The 23,865-nt window shown below is 40.8% G+C and overlaps 1 protein-coding gene across 1 annotated transcript in view; it reads right to left on the bottom strand.

The window, feature by feature from the left end:
- Nucleotides 1-23,865, bottom strand: part of LOC109030227 (uncharacterized) — a 110,006-nt gene that overhangs the window by 20,794 nt on the left and 65,347 nt on the right. The window contains exons 2-5 of the mRNA XM_019041078.2: nucleotides 15,317-15,583; nucleotides 11,447-11,665; nucleotides 10,553-10,723; nucleotides 4,309-4,375 (exon numbers count right to left, since the gene is read on the bottom strand). Coding sequence (XP_018896623.2) covers nucleotides 4,309-4,375; nucleotides 10,553-10,723; nucleotides 11,447-11,665; nucleotides 15,317-15,583 — 724 coding nt within the window. The remainder of the gene's footprint in view (nucleotides 1-4,308; nucleotides 4,376-10,552; nucleotides 10,724-11,446; nucleotides 11,666-15,316; nucleotides 15,584-23,865) is intronic.

The raw sequence follows: 23,865 nt of genomic DNA, 5'->3' as shown, positions 1-23,865 counted from the left end.
CCTTTAATACGTATTTTTGTTCATCAATTAAAATGAGAATAATCCATACAGGATGTGCAAACATTTCAAAATCATGAGTTGAATAACGCTGACTCCGCCAGATTAAATATTAGAGCCTCACACAACGTGGAGCGGCGACGCACTAGCGCCTACAAACCTAACAGGGATACTTCACCCATTGCGCAACGCGTGAAGTATCCCTGTTAGGTTTGTAGGCGCCAATGCGTGTTTCGCGCTGGCTGCCCGCCTGCCACGGTGCTTGAAGCAACTATTTCACACCAGAGGTATTGCACAGTATCATACGAAACTGAAGGCGCTCTAATATATTAGGAATGGCATGCATCCATCAAAAGTACGGAGCTTTCCTCGCAAAATAAATCAAGATACTACGGCCCAAAAAGAGAGCAGTATTCCAAAAACTCACTAAGTCCTAGCATCCGTAATTAGTAACGTTTAGCATAAACTTTATCGCCTGGCTGTTGCTTAATCGCCATCGGCTATAAAAGGCTATAAGAAATTGTATAGCCGGCTATAGAAGCTATTGGAAATCTTACAGCCGGCTGTAGGTCTATGGTAATTTGGAACACAGATTCTACTGCCATTTTTACCAGGGTAGAAAATATCCCAAAGTTTTAATACGTTAATTGAAATTTTCTGAGATAAAAATTTGAACGTTGGAATCTTTAAAAACTGAAAAAGATTGTTCGCCTCCGCTCCCTTTTCATGATAATTTTCGTATTAGGAAACCAGCGGGCTGATTGTTGAAACTGATGGACATAGTTATAGACAAAGATGACAAAAGGGATATGGAGGGATCTTATTGGTGTAAGCGGGTGGATACAATGGACAAAGATGTTAGACAATAGACTAACTAGAGGCAATCCATGAGAGGCCCTAAGTTAGTCCATAACTTTCTCCCTAGTCTATAGGAATCAACCATTTCAACCAATAGGAACGCTCCACAATTCCACACTCCCTATGTCTTCTTTGTCTCTAGCTTTGTCTATCAATTTCAACAATCAGCCCGTTGTTGTAACCTGTTGTGACCAATTTATGTGGCCCTCACTTTAGAGCAGAAGGGGCTACTGGACAATTTATGAAGTGAAGCACCACGTTGCGTGTTCACTCACAAAATTTTATTTGAAAGGCGATTCTCGCCTTGAGAAGTTTGGAGACAAACTCTTAAGGGAGAAATTAAAAAATAAACTTTCGAACTAAACTTTGCAATAAGAAACTACTACTTCTGATTTACTCATAAAAGTATCTACTTTGTAAAAACTTATGGTCCATGCGCTGTCTCTATAATAAGCTGAATATAGTGGTTCCTCATTGCAAAATGTAGTCCTATTAATACTGATGAAACAACAGTCATTTGCATTTTTGCCAAATACTCAATGTTACTTAAAAATACTTGTACCTCTTTAGGAGTTAATTCTCGACCATTTCCGTTGTGCCTAATTTTTTGCATAAAATTTTGAATAGAAAACACTTAACGGGGTGATTTACGTCGAACTTTATCTGGATTACATTTTTCAATAAGAAACCACTATTTATGACTAATTTTAGAAACAACATATGTGACATTAGTTTCCCCATGTAGATAGGAGTTTTCGTGGATGAGCTAGAAATATATAGTGATTCCTTATTGCAAAATGCGGTCCATCTGGTGGCCCCATAGCTACAGTACACTCACTCGTGCCTTGCTGTGACCTGAAAATCTACATATTTGGCGAGCTGGAAGTGTATTGCCGGATAGGACAATATGAAATCAATGAGAAAAGCACATACGCTTTTCGACGAGGGAAACAAGACAGCGATAGGTGGGAGGAATCTTTGGAGTTGACAGTAATTACACGTGAAAGCAAACTGTCAAGCTCCTGTCAATAGTAAGCGTGCAAAGTTGCTAGATTGTGCAATTAAATGCAGATATTTCACATGGATTTAAATTGGGGAAAGTGCTGAAATTTCAGCACTATCTGGCAACTATGTGCGTGACACGAATTCGCGACAACGTTATCAGACTTGACACGATCCGACGTTTTCGACATCCGGGGGATGGTTTCGGTATTGGAACAGCTTCGACAAAGAAATAGGAGAGATCACTTATTCTGTCTTGCTCCGGAAGAATGCCGTGTGAAAATTCAGTCGTTGTTAAATTTCATCTGATAAAATATACGGCGAAAAATTTCTCAGAGCATGTGGAGGAATGTAGAAATGAGGGGCTTGGAGGCTTGGCATTTGTCCCAAAAGAAAAATGAGAAAATAACCAAACTAGGGACGCTTTGTCGAAATAATTCAGGGAATCAATCTCTACAAATTATGCTCAGATACCTAAATGTTTCGCGATTTTGAGGAACGACATCATACATACATTAGAACAATCAGTGCATTTTCGGAAAATTCTCAATGTCGTAATGACAATCAGGAATAGTTTACGTCATCGGCACGAATAACAACGCTGGAATTAAGTTAAGGCGTGCGAGAAACAAGCGAAGAGCCCGCCCTCACAATCTGTTTCAGATAGTATCGTGTGCGACGCGACAAACAGAACATATTCCATTCAGGCGCCTGGATGCAACTATTCGAGCTCCTCGGATGCCCATGTTGCATACGCTCTGAAGTGAGGCGTTTTGAAACTCCACACACTGCACTCAGCGCTTCACCCGTTGCGCGGCGCGGCGGACACTACTTCGAGGTTCCAAAAAGACGGAGCGTTCGATGGATACAGCTCTTCGCTCTGCTATCGATATTTGAATTTAAAGTTTTTATGAACTAAGGTTCCTTTTTCTATATAGGACGGGCACAGTCACAAATATTCATAGTTTTTCTAAAAAAAATAAATAATTTTAAGCATTTGGTGAAATTTGGTAACACTCGAATGCTCATTCAGCGTTCTTATCTCATAGCTGTACTCTGCCGTGCTAAGGAAAAACGCCGTATGAACATTCAAGAGTTGCCAAATTTCCATCAATAAAATGAGTTTTTTTTTCAAGGAAATTTATGAAAATTTTTCCCTGAAATTTTCAGGAATTTTGGGTGAAATTACGAACAAAATTGTATAAAAAATTGGAAGAAAAATATCCACATGTTTACCAGGAAATTCGTGTTTCATTAAAGTAAATTTGGCAACGTCTGAAGGCTCATACGGCGTTCTTCCATAGCACGGCAGTACTGCTATGCTATGGTAAAAGCTATTTGAAGACGTTGAGACGTTGCAAAATTCCTTTAATAAAGGACACATGTTTTAAGAAGCTTTGAATATTTTTCTTCCGGTATCTCAAAAAAAAATTTTCCCAAATCAATGGAAAGTATTTTAAAATGTTTAGGAGAATGCGCATAATTTTCCTTACTTATGAATATTTTATCAAAGGAAATTTGGTAACAGTAGAAAGTTCATACGACCTTTTTCCTCAGAAAGGCAAAGTATTATAGAACTTTCTCGAATCTTGAACCGGAACAAAAAAGAAACTTCTCTTCGACTCGGTGCACGTTTCAGCTATGATTACATTCTCGTTTCATTCAGTTCCAAACTTGCAAAATAGAGTATTTCCGTCTCGAGAAAACAAAATGTTATTTCACCGGCTTTTTTTTTTATTTTTTTTTTTATACAGCGTTAAGTTTTTCTCGTCCTTTCTGGGAAATTGTAGCTGTATTGAACTACAGATACGCGGAAGTAATTCGATTGCGTAACTAGAGGGACACGTACCACGTTTTGCATATTCACTGTTATAATTTCATTCTTTGAAATACTGCCTAATATCGTTACGGCACGGATCCACTTACTCCAAAGAACACCGCAAGGATCTTGATTCTTGAAATTTCAATTTCCCTCCATTTGAGTCGATATGTTTAACCAAAGAGCTTACAGGATAGTCAAAGACATCGATCCACCCGAGTGAAAGAAAATTGAAATTTCAAAAATCAAGATCTTTGGTGTTTTTTGGAGTGAGTGGAACGTATTAGACATCAATAGAAACGCCAAATCTTCGAGAAGTTAGTCGTGAACATGTTTTTGCCGAACAATTGGCTGACTTCGAAAAAAAATATTGATAACAATCTCCGATGATATTTTCCATGTTGTCGGGTGTCTGATTGGCTGATAAAAGCGCGCGAAGATCTGTTGGTCTGGTCACGCACTTCCCCTATTCAATGCGGACTCTTATATTCTCTTTGCTCCAGATGGTGTGGTAGAGAGATTGTTGGGATATTTCAACCAGATCAGATCCCAATAACTGGGTCAATGTATATCTGAGAGTAATATCTGTGTGTAGCAGACGAATATTCATGAATATTTATGATAATATTTACCTGTACCATCCGAACCCGAGAATGCTCAATCCTAACACTGCCGCTGCGCTACATCCTGCTATCATCACTGTGAAAACATACGAATACAACCTGAATTAGTTATTTGAAACACACAGTCGTTTAACACATTAAATTCATAAATTATCATTTTTTCAAAATTATAATTCACCCTCACGAAATGCGTCGCAAAGCAATCTCACAATTTCTTAAGATTATCATGGTAAGTATCTGTCTCATCACAAAATGATAAAACTAAAAATTGATTTGAGGCAGGATGACAGACACAACGTCGCTTTGCGTGGCCTCCGCGTGCGTCAAACAATTACTGTTTGTAAAGCCTAAAAAAAATTCCCGCACCCCGTTTGTGGAGTTTCAACATCTCCGGTTTTATTTTACTTAATTTGTTTCAAGAAAACTAAATTAACCAAAATTTCATTCAGCTCATCCAATCAAAAAGGTAATGCTTTGCGTAAAATTCTATATTATTTTTAAGGCACTATCAAGCGAAATGTTACATATTTGTAAATTAAAAACAGGGCGATATTTTTTTCCCCCTTCTTCGTTATTTTTTTCTTTTTATTGCAATGTTATGAAAGCGAGAAGTTTGTGATATGGAAAGCCGAAATATATGGTTTTCTGCATTTATCGTCTCTTTTCAGAACGATTCGAAATAAAAAGATCTTTCTTTTTAGATGAATAAATAAATAATTTACGAACTTTGATCCGGATGGGAGGAAGGGATGCGAGAATCAAAATTGGTTGACGTTAAAATCAAAATCTTGCCATTATAAACTGAACTTTGCGAGTAGGCAACATTCTTCTGGCAATTTTCTTAGACAATCATTCTCGCCCGTTTCGGATACTTACAATATATTCTCATCTAGAATTCAATTACATTTTTACGGTTTTGTCATGAAGGTCTGAAGACAATTCCCCTTGATGAGCAAGGAGAGAACTTTGTTCAGGGAAAATGTGTTTTTTCAAACAAAGCTTAAAGTAAATTTTTTTGTACTGCGTGCCCTTAACATTTTCAATGTACTTGTATGATCGAAACTGAAGCTGTAAATAAAGAGGAAATTATGTAGAAAAGTAAATAACACGTTTTCAATTTGTAACATTTCATTTTCCTATCCGCTTCAAGAACAAGCAGGTAAAGCAGTTCAGGTACCCTAAAAATTCATGCAAAATTCTTAACAGTATGGGTTCAATGGATTCTTCAAATTTTTTCAGTATACCTCAGAATATATCACGTGAGGTTACATTCCGATCACGGTTCTCGGGTAACCTCAACCCAAAGACATAAAGACGGAGCGCTAAAAGCAAAAAATGAAGCTTCTTTTCAATCACCTCTACTATTGGCTATAGGATTGGCGGCGAAATCGGGACAAGTTTGAAATTCAAATGTAGGGCGAGAACTAAATAAAATTGCGGAAACAAAGTATTTTAGGTTGATTTTTGCCCAAATTCACTTACACACTCATATTTGTATAACTTTAGGTTAGTTTTGGTCCGTCATCGACCGATTAATTTCATTTGGGAGTAACTGTCATCTACGACTGTAACGGCCTGTTTGAACCGGCAGAACCACCATGAGCAGAAGAAAAACTAACTTTATCTGATATTACTGCCTGTTACCGAGCAAAAAGTAAATGTATTATAGTAGGACGCAGTCCCAACTTTCTTAATATATTCGTTTTAGGCATTTAAAATACGTTTCGAAGAAGAAATGTGGAAAAATCAAGAGGACAAGTTCAAATCAAATTTCCGTTTGCCGCCATGGATTCCCGCGCTCATTTACACACTCACACAAGCACCCAGCGCCAAACCAGGCTTCACTTTTTCCCCGTGCTTTTAGATACGAGCACTCCGTCTTTATGTCTTTGCCTCAACCTTTGTGGTCTATGTCGAATTTTCAATGGCATAAAGATGATCACGGCCTCTACTTGGAGTTAGAAAATCGATTTCATGTTGGCACAATTCACGACCTTGTCCTCCTTTCATCATTTTAACATTCATGAACAGATTTGGAGGAAAGGTTAAATCCATGAGTGACGTTGCGTCGGTGAAGGAAAGGGTAGCAAATAATACCCAACACCCCCCCCCTCCTCATAATTTTTGAATCGCGCCAATGTTGCGGGGATAAACCTCTTAGAGATTTGAAGAAGAAAAATCCCGGGTTTTTTTTTCAAAATGTGTGATAGAATTTTTAAAAAAATTGAAGGTGCACTGTGAAAAAAATACTAGGAAAAACCACACACACACACTGAAAAAAAATTCTCGGCGTTTTTACCAAGGTCCGTTGGTACCTTTAACATCTCACTTTTTTACCGATTATTGGTAATTTTACGAAGACAGACCGGTAAGCTTACCTAAAAACCGGTATTTTTACTGTTTTTTTTTCAGGTAAGAATACCACTTTTATTGGTAATCAATTTCCGGTAACTTTGCCATTTTATCTCGGTAATTTTACCACAGTCGATAAAAAAATATTGGCGTTTTTACCGAGGTCCAGTAAAATTACCGAGAAAGTTCAATAATTTTACCAAGATTTCTCGGTAAAATTACCAATTCCAAAAATGGTAATTTTACCAAGAAAAAACTGGGATCAAATAGAACCCTGAATTCTTGGTAATTTCACCCTTTTTTCAGTGCAGGGTGCCCAAGTGATAAATCTTCAGATTAAGGGAGCAAAAGATAAGGTTGGGACAAAAATATATTTGCCCGCTCGTGAAGTGTTTTCCTTTTTTTCCTCGGAGCTAATTCAATTTTGGTGACTCGAAGAGTGCTTACATTAGCATCCAAGCAGTGGCGTGGCGTGAATTGCGATTTATCGATTGTTATGACATTTAAACCTATGGAAAAGGATCGATAAACAGGGTGTTCGCAGCGAACACCTTAATAATCGATTTTTTACTATAAGTTTAGATGGCATAACAATCGATATTTCGCAATTCACGCCACGCCACTGGGTGCTTGCATTAGGATCCAAGCAAAAAAATTACTTTTACCTGAGAAGGGGTCGTATAAAATCGAAAGAGGCATAACTGCGGCTATTAATCGCGCAGACATGAAGCAAATTTGTCTCGGACGTTGATAACAATGAACGGTGGGTGTTGAGAAAACTAAATCTTACGCACGGACTAAGTGACGAACTTTCTCCTCCACGGGGAGTATACAGTGAAACACCGAAAAATAAAAAAAGCTGCCCCTTGAATGCCAGATAATTTATCCCGCGAGGTTATCACGGAATCAAAAACTTCCTCGGTTGACTTTATAAGCGCGATGTTTCGAGCCATCCAGCCGCTCCAAATTTCGACTAATCGGTGATGAAAAATGACTTTTAAACTTCGGAACTCGAGAAATAAAGAAAAAAGCACGAAAGCACCAAACTAAATTAATTGATTTAAATTTAATTACATCCGGATGGACTCAATTTCGACTACAATCGCACGACCGCTCTCAGACAACGTTAAGGGTCGCACTTTTAGACACAAGAGAAGGAGAAACGAGCATGCGTGCACGGATATTGGATAATTTAAATTAACTAAAAACAAATTTAATTAATTAGCCGGATGGACTTGATTTTGATTCAAAATCGTATTTCGACGAACATGATTTTCACACTTTTGGATGCGAGGTCAAAAGTACCGAACAAGCGAGTGCCGATATCCGGCGAGTGGAATTGAATTTTAATTGAATTTCGATTGGAATCTATAACTGAGGTGAAACATTGTTATCGGGCCCGGGTCCCCGCACACGCATGACTAATATGTGGGAACCGCTGAAACGGCTGAAAGCAGACGGAGAGTTCACAAACATTTGCTCAGTCTCGTTTACGGGCAAAGCGCCGAGCAGGAACCCATTTCTGCGTTCGCACTGGCACGGGTGAAAATTTCGCGCCGGTAACATAACTCAAACCGCCGTTCCGCGAATCGTGAAAAAATTTTCCAGGCAGCGCGTGCAGCTGTATAATTCCCCTTGTTTTTCAGCCACCGCTCGTCGAGCTTCCCTGTAACAACTGCAAATCCCGGTTCGGCGTAAAATCTTGGGAATGGAGATGTTGCATGTGTGAGGAATTTGCGATTTGACTGTTGATTCTTACGTAAAAGTTCGCGAGAAACACGATGGTCCCACTGGTTTTCTCTGAAATCAACTCCCAAGCTCAAAAAAAGCTCTCAAGTTGAGGCCAAAATGGAGGGGATATCCCACGCTATCCTGAGAGTCCACCTCTACATCAAAACTACTTAAAATGTTGCTAAGAGTGCGATAAAATTTGGTGATACGGCGAGTTTGCAACCAGTGCGTCGTCCAAAGCGTTATATTTGTTATTTACTGCGGAAACTTTGCATCAGTGTAGTTGAAAATTTTGCGCCAGACTCCGTTCTCGGAATTTTTGGGGGTCTCATCACATTAAATCAATTGCTTTCCGAAAAGCGCGCATCCACGTTTCACTTCCCGTCAAAAAATTGCCCGCCTCGTCATTTTTCCGATCGGGCCAGTCCGCTGTTAATAATTTACCATCGGATCTCTTTTTATGACAACCAGAATGGAGATGTTGCGTGTGCGAGTGGTGCCACTGGTTTTCTCTGAAATCAACTCCCAAGCTCAAAAAAAGCTCTCAAATTGAGGCCAAAATGGAGGGGATATCCCACCCTACCCTGAGAGTCCACCTATACATCAAGACAAACTCTAAATACATTAGCAGTGATGCCGTGTTTTCAGTTTTATAGTCCCCAAATAAAGTGGCAGCCCTGTCAATGTATTTGCTCCCTATCTCTGCATGGAGAGCTTGTCTTGAAGTGGAGGTGGACTCTCAGGATAGCGTGGGATATCCCCTCCATTTTGGCCTCAACTTGAGAGCTTTTTTTGAGCTTGAGAGTTGATTTCAGAGAAAACCAGTGGCACCATCGTGTTTCTTGCGAACTTTTACAGTCAAAGCGCAAATTCCTCACACATGCAATATGCCCATTTTTAACAGTGTAGGCTCTATCCAATCAGAAACTGAAATAATCACACTAATAAAAGAGTTTCTTGTTCATCGTACCTTCGACGTGAAAAGCTCTGGAAACTTGACAAACGGATGCTCAGATGAGATAGAGCGTGATGAACACCCGACAATCACAAAAATGAAGTAGAAAACGCTATGACAGGGGACTGCGACGGGGACGGATCCGTAATGGGATTCCAATTTATCAAAAACCCCGCGCGTATTCTTGCCAGATATTCCCGAAAAATCTGCATTTTTACACGGAATCTTATGGGCCGTTCGGCGTATTACACGAAGTATTACACTGGAAAAAAAAACACATTGGATCGAGAGTCCAGACTCTTAAAAACATCGACAAGAAAAAATACTCTTGATTCAATCAGATTAAAGCTTAAATCAAGAACCAAGCTTCTTAATTTGAGCGGATTTTCTTTTGATGTAAGCAAAAATCTGATTGAATCAAGAGTATTTTTTCTTTTCAATGTTTTCAAGAGTCTGGACTCTACATCCAATGTGTTTTTTTCCAATGTACGTAACGCACTTTTTCCCGATTTTTTGACCCCCCCTACCCTTTCTAACGCACCCAAAACGCAGCCCTACACACCCCTACTTTGAATTATGTAACGCTAGCCTGACCCCCTCCCTCTCGTTTTCAAAAAAATCAAGAAAACTCTGAGAAAACAGCTTAAAAAAAGAGCGGGATGTTCAATGTTTTGCACGTTTTTTTCAAATTTCTTTTCCCCCCTCCCCGAGGCTTGGCTTTGATACGTAACGCTGGATTTGACCCCCTTCCCCCTTGTAACGTACTGTAACGCTGGCTCAACCCCCCTCCCCCAAGTGCGTTACACTGAAAAAAAAATTCGGTCACTTGGACCGCATTCCGGTGTTCCATATTATTCCAAACATTCGGTTTGTCAATCTGAACTCTCGCTTCGTGTAACCTAACGTTCGGCATATAAGACCAAACTTAGTTTGTCAGTTCACTTTATTGCACTGGTTCTGATACACGAACCGAAAGTTCGGTTTGACAGACCGAAAATTCAGTTTGACGAAACGAAAATTCAGTTTGACGAACCGAATTAGTTGGCTTTGGTGCATAAGACCGAACTTTTGTTTTCCGTGTACGTAACACTTGAAAGGCTTCTCACGGAAATGATGCTGATTTTCAGGGAAAACTGGCAACTGTGTCATGGCAGTCATCTGGCCAGGAGACGCGGGAGACGGGAAGAGATATACCCATGACAGGTTGACACTTACCCATGTAATACATGTCGTTACTATCCCAGTTTTCCGTCGATAGAAATAGTGGGGTTTTGATGACCCTCTCGAATTGGTAGAAGCGAGCCGGGGGTGACGGCTCTGACCGGCTCTCCTTTTGGTCCATGGAACCCTCGTTTTCTTCGTCATCTTCGTCGTCCGAAGATTTACCTGAGCAAAAAAGCATGATTAGCGTCGTTTCGTTCATCGTCCAAAGTTGCAGAAATTATTTGGAAACAAGACTTGATATCGATGGCCAAATTGCAAAAGCACTTATCTTCATTCAAGGAAAAAGTGTTAGGGGTACCCCTAACCAATTAGTAAGTTAGTTGGTAACAAGGTGGAGAAATGGTGCTGGGTCCACACCATTTCGCGGGGAAATCAAAGCCAAGAAGTTCCAAAAATTATGATTAGAGTCTAAAATAATTTTTTTTTAACTCTAACGAGTCCCAGTACAAAACTGAGGAGGAGGGTAAAAATTTTTAAAAAAATTATTTTTGACTCTATAATTATAATTTTTGAACTTCTTGGCTTTGATTTCCCTGCGAAATGATGTGGACCCAGCACCATTTCTTCACCTTGTTACATACAGTTTGGGCCACTTCTTAGTGTTTTTTTTTTTTTTTTTTTTTTTTTTTTTTTTTTTTCTCATTAGTTAGTTGGTTAATTTATTTAGAGACATTCAGCAACTTAGGCTATTAATGTCTTCACAAAGGATATGGTGCATATAAAAAAATACAGATTTTTAAATTAAGGAAAGCAAAAAGTTTCAGTATTTTGGTTGTGACATTGGGTTCATCGCAGGTTGGTACCTAGTTAATTTATTGGAACACCACTAATACATATATTAACTACGTTCCGCTATCTCATTATGTAGATAGTTATTATACTTACTAGAGAACTGCCCCATGTTACTCATTGGAACCGATTCCTTCGATGAGTATTTGTTTCCCTCACTGTACGGGCTGTCCTCAAAGGTGTGTGCAAGGCGTGTTTTCGCTGAATTTGGGTTTCTTGAAATTGGAGTCTCATATCTTTGAGTGTCTACGACGTAGTTTCTTTGAGACCCCCTGCTCGCTGACGATTCGGACTGCGGGGCCAACGCATCAGGAGCTGTACAACAAAAAATAACAGCATTGCTTTAACGGATGAAACGGAAAATCACTAAAAATATGGCCATGATTGAAGGTGAATCTTGAGGTAAGGTGTCTCACAGAGCTGAAGTTATTTGTTATTTGAGCATGCGAATCCTTACCTGAGAAAAAGTGAAGTTGATTTAACATTCTGGATGTAAAAACAGTGTGCGAGAATTCATAAAATGCTGCATTACTCGCCACAGCACTTAGTTTTACATATTGGCATTGCTGAAACTGATGTGGCGGTAATTCAGCATTTTATACGTTCTCGTACACTTTTTTTACATCCAGAATGTTAAATCAACTTCATCTTTTTTCGGTGTTTCAAAAAAATGTTACGGCTTACTAGTTAAGTCCAAAATTTACTTTAAATATCATAAGGAGTTTCTAAACTTCATTCGAAATACGGTCTCTTTTGCGTATTGCATGACAATGGTTGTTGAAAAATGAATTTCTAATTAATTTCAAAATTTGCATCATTCTTCTTCCGTTTTCCTCTTTTGTGTACGAAAAACTGAAGATAAACGATACTTTAAAATATATTAGGAATATAAGTCACGGAAAATTCCACTGTGTTATACGGGTGTCATTGGTTATCCGTCGAAAAAAAACCCCTTAAGTTCAATACTCCTTCGATAGCAGGAATTCTACGAGGTGGATAAATAGATTGATCGACATAAATTTTCAATAAGTTACTGATACCCCTGATGAACTGGCTACTTTTTTTTACAAGATATATGCACGGACCATTCACTACGAGAAACAGATAAGCTGTAAGTAAAAGTAAAGTGAAAAGAGAATGAGGTGATTGGCATTAAATGTCAAAAATGCAAATAAGCATGCTTCATAAAAAAGAAGAAACAATCTCAAACTCATAGTCTTTCATGTTTTCCAGGGAGCATCCCCGACATGTTTAAAGGAACACGGGGCTACGGACCACATTGACGCTCCCCTCCTTCTCTCGTCCCACACAAAATATTTGAATATTCGATGAATATTCATTGAATACCCTCCAGTGAAAGTCTAGCACGTCCAGTTCAATAAAAAATCCAACACTTTGAATTAAAATAATTGGTTGTTTCGTCCCAGAGGAAAAATCCACTGAAAATAATCCAGTTTAAAGCAAGTTTACACAAGAATAAAATCAGCTACTAAAATATGATTTGCTTAATCTACAGGCAATTTGGATACAGAATCAACCCAATGTGTTATTAGACTACAGAATAATCATGATTCGTGTAGATTCCATTTAAACTTTCTTTCAAATCAAGTAAAACGCCTCCATTTAGGCGTGTTGAAGTCATCGACTCCTTGATTCGAAGTGAACTTTTAAGCGTGCCAGTAGGGCTCGCTTTTTGAAATCACTCGGATGTACCATAGTACAGCACACCGATCAACCAATGCTATTCAACGGGCCGTCCAAATATTTTTTTCCTCGGACCCGTTTTCTTGTCTTTGAACCATTATACTGTCAAGCCCTGATGGTCTCTTACCAAAAAACCGAATGAACTGCTAATTGGGAACCCTTGAGAACATTTTCCTGTCAAAACCGTATTATTTCATTTGACAAAAACCTCATAGAAGCTTTCTTACGCTCGGAGGACTCAACTCTAGAACCTTCTTTCCCGCCAAAACTGTTTAGCCAATGAGCGTCTTGCACTGCAAGTGCAATCTGTGATGAGCCTCGTGACTCTTTATACCATGTACTAACCGTGGCCCCTGCAGAAATCCACTCAAACCACTGCAGTTATCTCCCGATATAGCTTTGGGTGTCAGGTTTCGAGCAAGGCAATAAAAGACGGCGAGGAGAGGGTCGCCTCGTCGAACCTATTATCTTCCACGCCCGATTAACCATTCACCGTGACGCCAGGATCCACCAAATTTTCACAAAAATTGTTTTCCGTCTATTTAGCGAGTTTTTCCTTACTTTCCGTTAAAGTACAAATAAAAAGAGACCTCATTTGTAAAAATCGGCCGAATAGGAGAGAAGTTACAGTTCGAAATCCAAAGAGATTAACTCAACGCGATTTCGATGCACGGCAGTTCGCCCAAATCACGGTCGTGCGAAATGCCGCATATCAGCTTAAAATCAAGATAATTGGACGGAATCTTTAAAATCAATTTACATTCAACGTTCATGAATCAATATTTTCTCCCAAATTTAGCAAAAAGTACCAATTGATGCAAATAACAAAGACGTGAAAATAGTAGGTATGTGTCCAACATTTTAGTTATTCGGCACGCTTTTCCAACATATTCATGTTGGATTTTTCTGCTTGTTTTTCTGTTGAGAGCATTGTTGAACAGAGGAGATAAACTCGCATCAAAGAATGAAAAATTGCACTAATTTTAAAAGCATTACGTACTGTGCAGAGCTCAGGAAGCTATCTACCGATGTGCTCACAACATAGGGAACCGGATTTATCAAAGTTTGTGGAATGTGGAGTGAAGATGTGAAGATGCTTTTCAAACAGATAACTATTCGTACTCCGCGGTATATCTTTTTGCCTATGCGCCAAAATTGAAGGCGGACCTGAAGCGGACGATATCTACGTAGGTTCACAGCGTTGTTTATCGGTTCAATCAAAGCTCACGAAGATTCAATATGTACCCGCTTCCCTTCCACTCTTTCATTCACCTCTACTGACGTCAGGTTCGGCTTGACACCCTTCTTCCTTTAATATTAGGGGCTGTTCAAGTATTTCGAAAAGCACTTTTTCCGATTTTTGACCCCCCATCCCTCTTATAACGCACCCGTAACGCAGTCCTACACCCCACCTTTTGAATTACGTAACGCTGCCCCCTGCCCATCTAAAAAAATCAAGAAAACGCTGCAGGGGTTTTGAGTCTCGTGCCGAAAAGATTCATCCGGGAAGGGTGGTAATTTCAATTTTTTGCACGTTTTTTTCAAAGTATTTTTGTCCCCCCGGCTAGGATTTGTAACGTAACACTGGGCTTGAACCCCTTCCCCCCTTGTAACGCACCGTAACTCAGACTCAACCCCCTCCCCCCAAGTGCGTTATACGTAATACTTGAGCGGCCTAAGGTACATGTCAGGTACCCACTGACCTTGACCCTCCCTCCTTCATAGGACCTTGAAGTCAATTATGGACGTTTTATTCTCTTGGGGTTAAATTTGAAAGTTTTCGATGTGTCCACCGCGCTCTACGTTTAATATTGATGAGTAAACATGCAGTATGAAGCTTAATCTCTAACTGCGTCTCGCGGTCTACGAGTGGCGTGAAATTAATTTAGGGGTTGTTTGGTTAGTGATCCCATTCCGTGTCCGCGAGAGTTGCGGGATTCGGAACTTTTTTGGTTCCAATTTCTCCCACTCCATGGCTGTCGAAAGTTCCGGGATTCTTCCAGATTTTTTTCAAAAGTTTCGAGAAAGTTCCGGAAAATGCAATAGATCCGGAACATTTTGGGAATTTCAAAAGTTCCGGGACAGGAAAATCTCTAAAGTTCCGGGATTCTTTTTAGATTTTTCAAAAGTTACGAGAAAGTTCCGGAAAATGCAAAAGATCCGGAACATTTTGGGAATTTCAAAAGCTCCGGGAAAAATTCAGGAAAATCTCAAAAGTTCCGGTACTAATTCCGTGAAATGGAAGCACTGTTGATTACCTACCTAAATTTTGATGATATCTGGGATCCGTCGGGGGCACGGCGAAAGGGGACTCGTTGTTCTCGGGCGATTGGTTAGGGAAGTGGTAGGAGAAGAGGAGGCCCGGTTTCCTGCCCCTCTCTCGCTCCTTCTCCCGCTCCCCGCCCCTCTCCCCGCCCTCGGGATCCGAGTCGGACGTGGACGACCATCTCTCCTCCCGTTCTTTGATGATATTCGCGAGCTTGGCTACTATCCGGTCCTCCTCGCTCAACCCCCCGAGGCCGCTTAAACCTGCAACATACAAGAATAACATCTGAAATGTGAAAATTTACTATTTGAAAGTTGGTATAGTGCTCTGCCATGCTATGGCCTGGTTCCACGCTCAAATTTCCGTCAAATTCCGATCAAAATGATGACCAAGATGGCGGTCGAGTTATCTAGATTGATGAGTAAAAATTAATTAAACAGCATGTTGATTGAAATAAGCATGAAATAAGCACGGTTGTGTGGAAATCGAAATGAAGGATAGCCCCACAGCTCCATCATCTACCATCAAATTTTTGCAGGACGCAGAAATTTGATGGTAGATGGTGCGCACCAGTCCCATTTGATCGGAAATTGATGGAAATCATGAGCGTGTAACAGCACACTAGGGAAAAACGCCGTATGAGCATTCAAAATTTTGCAAAATTTTCTCCTGCAAATTACTAATTTTCAGGAAAATTTTTGAATATTTTCCCGCCAATTTCTCAGATAATTTTGTTTGCAAAGTAATCTAAAGTGTCTGAAAATTTCAAAGAAAAACATTCAGAATTTTCCTCAGAAATAATACATTTATCCAAGGAAATTTGGCAACTCTCGAATGTTCATACGGCGCTCTTCCTTAGCACGGCAGAATGGACCGCTATACAAGGTACGAAGTTCAGCATTCTGCATTCTGATACATGTTTCTTAACCTTGTGCATTCACTTAAGTTAGTAAAACTCCACGTCTACAGTCTGGTACGGCGCTAATATGTGTTTCACTCCAACTGACCGACTGCACTGCATTTGGCGTAATGCGAGAAGTATTCATGCAGTCTCGTAGGCGCTAATATGTGTGTCACTCCGACCGTACTGTTTGGCGCAATGCGTGAAGTATTCCTCCAGTCTTGCAGGCGCTAATATGCGTCAAACGTCGGTCGCACTGTGTTTGGCCCGATCATTCGAACTCGCGATAGAATAATCGCGGCATCGAATAAATGGGGCTTAAAGGGCCCATGTTGTGTCTCGACGCCGTGTGAGCATTTCAACGTTGCCTCGTTTCTCCCGATAGAATATTTTTTCCGCGAAAAGTTAGGAGAGTTCTGTTTATTCGCTTTTTTAGAGTGAATGGACTAATAAACAAGGTATGAAGTTAAGCATTCTGATGCATGTTTCTACACCAGAATTTCACATAAAACACGATTCTTGCATCAAAAATTACTGTAATTAGTTCCTAACTAAGATATTAGCGTTTTAATTTTACATTGGTTACGGGAATTCGAAGTGCCCGGTCACAGAAACACAATACTCCACGTGAGTCAAATCGCGCACTACAACGGTTTTGGCAGGCTTCTCAATCAAACATTGTTCATTCCCGCCCTTTAATGGTCAAAGTGTAAACAATTTGCTACAGCTGAGCCAAAGTGCAAGATTGAGGTTGTCATATTTTCACACCACAAAGACCGCCACGGTAACGTTTAGCTTGCGATCTGACGTATACGTTGACCATAGAGATATTTCAAGAGCGGGAGGTTTGAATTGGACGGAGTTAAACAGAAAGGAACCAAGCCACATCGGGATCGAACCGAGAAAAAGAGGTTTAAAGTTTGGCTTCTGCATAAGACTCAATGTAAAAGATGAACTTCAAGTTCAATTTCTGCAAAATTTGCTCCAACAAAAACTTAGAATTTTTGGCGATAGATAATGGAGCAGTGGTTGAGTTCAAAACCACTCATAACTCAATTTTTTCCAAAATGTGGGTTGGTTCCATTCTGCTTACTCAGTCCAATTCACGCGTCAAGAAACATTAAATATCTTGGTTAAGAGTCAATTTCAGTAATTTTCGTTGCACGTATCCTGTTCAATGTTAAATTTTAGTCAAGAAACATGTATCAGAATGCTTAACTTCGTACCTTGTCTAGTGGTCCATTCGAAATGTGTTATTGGAAAAGTTTCGACGAGTTTATTAAGAATGAGGTACCTGGGTACGCGGAAGCCTGCGATGTAACCAACTCTGGCGAGGAAAATTTCGCAAGACAAACAGCCGTGGTGCAGCTTATTATGTCGGAAATCCCACCACCAAGCTCATGAAAAGCTCACGAACTTGAAGCTTTAATGGCGAACGTTGGGGTTTGAAAAGACGGTGGACGGAGCACGGTGGATCGCGTCAATGGGAGTAATCGGAGAAATTTTGGAAACTTTTGAAGCATATAACTTCGTTTGACGAAACTTTGATGTTTTAAAAGTGGTTCCATTACTTTCTTCGTAAAATTGTCTTTGAAGCCCTGGATAGACGATCAAATTCCGAACCAATTCCGATCAAAGTAGACATGCTGATGACTGATGGTCACCATCTACCATCAAATTTTGACGGGCCGCACTATTTTGTTCAAAGTAAGATCAGAATGGAGTGCCACCATTCATCATTTCCTGCCACAGGAAACATTTCTGCCAAGTTTTCATTTTAAAATTAAGCAAATTAATGAGTTTAAGACTGATGACTCCCGACACTTTGATGCTACTTTGATCGGAATTATCGTCTATCCAGGCTTTAGAAGCACCTCTTGAAAAACAGGTGATAAAATAAACATTGAAATTTGCAGTTTTTGTCAAAATTTAATGTCGACTTCTGTCTTTAGCTCGATTCACTGTGGGCCTTCCTGTGAACGTCGAATACCTCACGAGACGATTCTTGCAAGTTGTCAACACACTGTTTTCCCTTCCCTTAAATGTATGCAAAACAATAGATTCTTGGTGAGGTAGCTTGCCTCGCCTGACATCGATATTTCAGTGAATTTAAATTACGCAAAATAGTGTTGTGAGAGTGCCCAGGGACCTGCACCCAATCGAGGCGCTGACAAAAACCCATACGTCACGGGACTGGGCAGCGGTGAGCACCCCCCAGCGAGAGGGCAGAGGGGTAGTATCCCCTATCTGCGCATCGCAGGGCGAGGCTTGACCGTTTCCGAGTCAATGGAGGGGGTAGAGCGTCGCAAGTGCTAGTGCAAGACGCAAGGCGTCGCAAGAGCAAGTGCCGACACGCGTCGCGACTGCTGTGCAGACGATGGCGTCGCTAGAGCAATGCAGACGCAGGGCGTCGCAAGTGCAGAGCTGACACTCGTCGCAACGGCAGTGCAGACACAGAGGTGATGGACGGGAAGAGGCGAAGACAAGAAGAGAACCAAAGGTGATATGAGATGCAATGTCTAATGCTGATTGCTACAAGGGCACACAATAATCAAGCGCTGGTTGACTCTGGGTTGATGGGATGTGAGAGTGGCCCAGGGACCTGGCACCCAAGTCGAGGGCGCTGACAAAAACCCATACGTCACGGACTGGCAGCGGTGAGCACCTCCCAGCGAGAGGCAAAGGGTAGTATCCCTTCTGCGCATGCGCAGGCGAGGCTTGACCGGTTCCGAGTCAAGTGGAGGGGGTAGCCAGAGCCGGAGACCTAGGGAGCTCCTCGAGCTGGGCCCTGGATATTCTCATAGCGTCAGCTAGTTATTATTCTATATCTCTGGAGGACAGGCGATCGAGCTGGCCGTAGGGCCGCTTCTCATCCCTGTGGCTCCAGAGTCTCACAGGATTCTTGGAGAGACTGGCGATCGAGCGGCACTAGTCCGCTCCTCATCCCATCAACCCAGAGTCAAAACCTGTACTGATTTGTGTGCCCTTTGTAGCGGTCAGTAATAGACATCATATCTCATCAACCATTTTGGTTCTTCTTTGGCCTTCGCGTCTATCCCGTTGTGTCTGCACTGCCGTTGCGACGAGTGTCAGCTCTGCACTTGCGACGCCCTGCGTCTGCATTGCTCTAGCGACGCCATCGTCTGCACAGTAGTCGCGACGCGTGTCTGCATCTGCTCTTGCGACGCCTTGCGTCTGCACTAGCACTTGCGACGCTCTACCCCCCCTGAGCTACGCCATCTCACAGTGTTGCCAACTTGCAAAATCGCATCTGCTAATGGTCCACCACATCAAATAGTTTTTCCGATTTGTTGATAGTGGTTGAGGGTAATGGAGATGTTGCAAGTGTGAGGAATTTGCGATTTGACTGTTGATTCTTATGTAAACAGTTCGCGAGAAACACGATGGTGCCACTGGTTTTCTCTGAAATCAACTCCCAAGCTCAAAAAAAGCTCTCAAGTTGAGGCCAAAATGGAGGGGATATCCCACGCTATCCTGAGAGTCCACCTCTACATCAAGACATACTCTCCATGCAAAGATAGGGAGCAAATACATTGACAGGGCTGCCGCTTTATTTCGGGACTCTAAAACTGAAAACACGACATCACAGCTGATGTATTTGCTCCCTATCTTTGCATGGAGAGTTTATTTTGATGTAGAGGTGGACTCTCAGGAGAGCGTGGGGTATCCTCTCCATTTTGGCCTCAACTTGAGAGCTTTTTTTGAGCTTGGGAGTTGATTTCAGAGAAAACCAGTGGCACCATCGTGTTTCTCGCGAACTTTTACATAAGAATCAATGGTCAAATCGCAAATCCCTCACACATGCAACATCTCCATGGTCCACCGCATCGAATAGTTTTTCCGATTTGTTGATAGTGTATAAGGGTAATTCAGTACAGAAGTGCTGGCTATCGGCTCTCTAAAATCAACTGCAGGAGTCCGTGGGATCTGGTGTATCTTAACTGCTCCCTGGGAGGTTCGATCCATTTGTCCTGATGTCCAGGGTGGAGATTTCGCCGACGTGGGTAATTCGAAGAGGGTGCGAAAGGCACGGACAGGAGATTAGAGAAGGTCGTGACCTAGGTCCTCGTCGACGAGGAACACGTACATTCCATTACTCACCCGGTTGACCTCATGGCCCTTGGCGCTTTGCGTTTGCGAATCTCGGCACACCATCAGTAAACCGAGTAATTTATCGTTAAAAAAAAAAAAAAAAAAAAAAAAAAAAAAAAAAAAAAAACTGAAATTGCACGATTAATTAAATAATTTATTTCGAGTCAAATGTAGACAAAACCATCTGGAGATTTCGCATGTCGGGCATTAATAGACAATTCAAGGCTCAATTGGACGTATTTCTATCAAACGGAACTATGTGCGTTAAGACATAAGCCCTGAAACCCATAAGAATATGTGTGTAACAGGGTTCACGTCATAATGCACATAGTTCCGTTTGATATAAATACGTCCAATTTTCATTGATACACTGCGTTCGAGATGTGCATCGTTGGATCAAAATGAACACTAATCCACTTTTTGACCAATTTAAAAGAATTGTATCGATAAAATTTCACAATGATACCACTATTCGACCACGTGAAAGCCCGTGTTGTCTACACCGAGAATTGCAGGGGAACTGCTCATGCGTTCAAATCACCTATCCGCATTTGGTAAAAGGATCTTTGTATCTTCTGATTAAACATGACAATTACGGTGATACCACTATTCGACCACGTGGGAGCTGGTGTTGCCTACACTTAAAGTTGAAGGCGAGCTGACATTATGTTGAGTCACCCTTTCCCGTCCGGTGAGAAATATTTTTTCTGTGTGGATTTCGAGCCTTTCAAGTAAGCACGTGAAGCACCATTTATTATCTTCTCTATTCATTTTGTCACTTTAATTTTTCACGAAATTCCTATTCAACTATTCTTTCCTTAAATACAAATATTTCGATATTTACTGCCTTAAATATCCACTTTTCAAGTCACATTTGAATTTAATTCATTCGCCTAAGGTGTTCATTTGAGAGGTCATACAAAGGTAAGCTGTCTTCAAGTTTTTTTTTTTTTTTTTTTTTTTTTTTTTTTTTTTTTTTTTAGGGGTGTCGAGGTAAATTGCGTGGGAGTGTCTGGATGTCGCGAGACGTTATGATGAATAGGATAGGATAAATTGAAACTTCCGCGGAGGGGAATTCCATTTACACAGGCCGATATTGTCGCGATCGCAAAAATTTATCTGCCGTAAATTTGAGCGCTGTCACTCGCAGGCAAAAAAATATTATTTCCCGCGAGTGACTGGCACGTTTTGCTCCCGAATTCTCGAAAAACATGTATCATGATACCGTGCAATTGTAGCTGTGGGCGAAAACATACTACTTCCTGTGGAAAATTCCAGCAAAAATACGAATGGAATCGGTGATTCTCGGAATCCGATCGAGGGTTAAAAAATAACGTCCCGAAATAGAAAAATTTGGCAAAACATACATAGATCAACGCGACTAGGCACCAAAAATCTATACATGTATTACGCAGCACAAATACGGTTGTTTTTTCTTAACTTGCAGAAAAAATTGGAAATAGTCTCAACAATCAGGCTCCAGTTTCACAACTCCACTCGAAACTGGAAATGGTCGCGCCATCGAGATTCGCAATTTCTCAGTTACAAAATATATAGTCAACATGATCCATAGAGTCGTTTTTCCTACCACTTTTCTTCCCTGCTTTTCGAAGTAAGCTGAATAAATAAAGGTATTTTTGTGTTTGTTATATTTTATAACATAACTGCTGACATTTTTAAGCTTTGCGCGGATTTTTGAAATCAGAGTGACCTATTTGTCTTGAATCAAGTATTTCCCATGTTATAATTTTCGAAACGTCCAAATATGCGGAAACGTATTCATTCCCGCAGATTGTGAAGTTGCACGGAGAAAAAAACCTCGTGCATGGGACCCGAAATTTAGGTCATATGGGTCTCTGAAGTTTTCGGATTGAGCATCTGAACTTTTTAGGTCTAGCTGTCGAGGTTCGGATCACACATCTGAAACTTCAATTCTTACATATGAAGTACTTCAGATGTGAGAACCGAAGTTTTTCGGATGCGAAAACCGAAGTTTTTCGAATGCGAAAACCGAAATACTTCAGATGAAAGAACTGAAGTAACAGATGTGTGATCCAAACCTCAGCAGCTGGACCTAAAGGGTTCAGATGCTCAATCCGAAAACTTCAGAGATCCATATGACCTAAACTTCGGGACCCACGCACGAAGTTTTTTTCTCCGTGTGGAGTAAGTAAAGTTCAAACTTTTCCGATACGCTCATCGCATGATGTTTAATCTATTGTCCTCAAAACGGAAGAAGAAAAAAGAAAGAAAACATTTCCTTTTGCTCTGAAAAAAGCTTGCAACGGACTCATTAGGGTGAGAAGAATTTCATCAGAGATTCTGGGAAATCTGTCTGTACGAACCATTCCAACAACATAAACTACTAATGCACTTATATGGAAAGTCCCTGGAATCAAGCGTTCTTCAGTCTCTGTTATTCGCTTTTATAAAAAGCTTGGACTTTTTCGCTCAAAGTAGAGATCGACGAGCCCACCTGGAACTGTAGCGGAGATTGAGTTCCGTAATACGAAAGAACTCTTATTTCCGTCGTGCGGTGTCGTTGGGATACAGTGAAAGGTTACGATAACAGCCATGAGGTTGCGCAGAATCAATATACCATGCTGAGGAAGAACGCCGTATGAACCTTCAAGCGTTGCCAATTTCCTTTGGTAAATCACGAATTTTCGGGAAAATTTGCAAATATTTTTCCTCCAATTGTTTCAGATGATTTTGTTCGCAATTTTACCTCAGTTCCTGAAAATGTCAAGGAAAAATATTCATACACTGGAAAAAAAACGCATTGGATCTAGAGTCCAGACTCTTGAAAACATTGACAAGAAAAAATACTCTTGATTCAGTCAGATTTAAGCTTAAATCAAAAGGAAATCCGCTCAAATTAAGAGGCTGGGTTCTTGATTAAGCTAAATCGATTGAATCAAGAGTATTTTTTCTTTTCGATGTTTTTAAGAGTCTCGACTCTAGACCCAATGTGTTTTTTTTCCAGTGTACTTTCCTTCGAAAATAAATATTTTATCCAAGAAAATTTGGCAACTCTCGAATGTTCATACGGCGTTTTTCCTTAGCACGACAGAATACCATGCCATATTTTTCGCAGCCCCGCGGCATGGCTCTATGAACCCTCATCTGTTGATGTGCGCGACTTAAGCGCGGAAATAAAAGTATCGTCCATGGATGACGTAAGTGACGAAGGGAACATCCTCCAAGCTTTCCTCGACCAATAGTGAGTATTTTTGGTCGCGAGGAAAGGGTCTGGCTTCCGGGCAAAAAATTACATCAGTCTACTTTTAAAAAATTGCTGCGTAGTACTTTGCTCAAGACCCCTTACGTCTTCAAGACGTTGCGTGACGATAGCAGGGATACCCTCACCGACCCTTACCCACCCACTCCCTGGAATATTACGTAAGGATATTGACGGCCCTCAAGCTCGATGATAATCAGTGGCGTGGCGTGAATTGCGATGTATCGATTGTTATGCCATTTAAACCTATGGTAAAGAATCGATTATTAAGGTGTTCGCTGCGAACACTC

This window comes from Bemisia tabaci, chromosome 8 (assembly GCF_918797505.1).
Source record: "Bemisia tabaci chromosome 8, PGI_BMITA_v3".
NCBI lineage: Eukaryota > Metazoa > Arthropoda > Insecta > Hemiptera > Aleyrodidae > Bemisia > Bemisia tabaci.
Note: the sequence above shows the minus strand (reverse complement) of the source record. Positions and strands in the feature narration are given on the sequence as shown.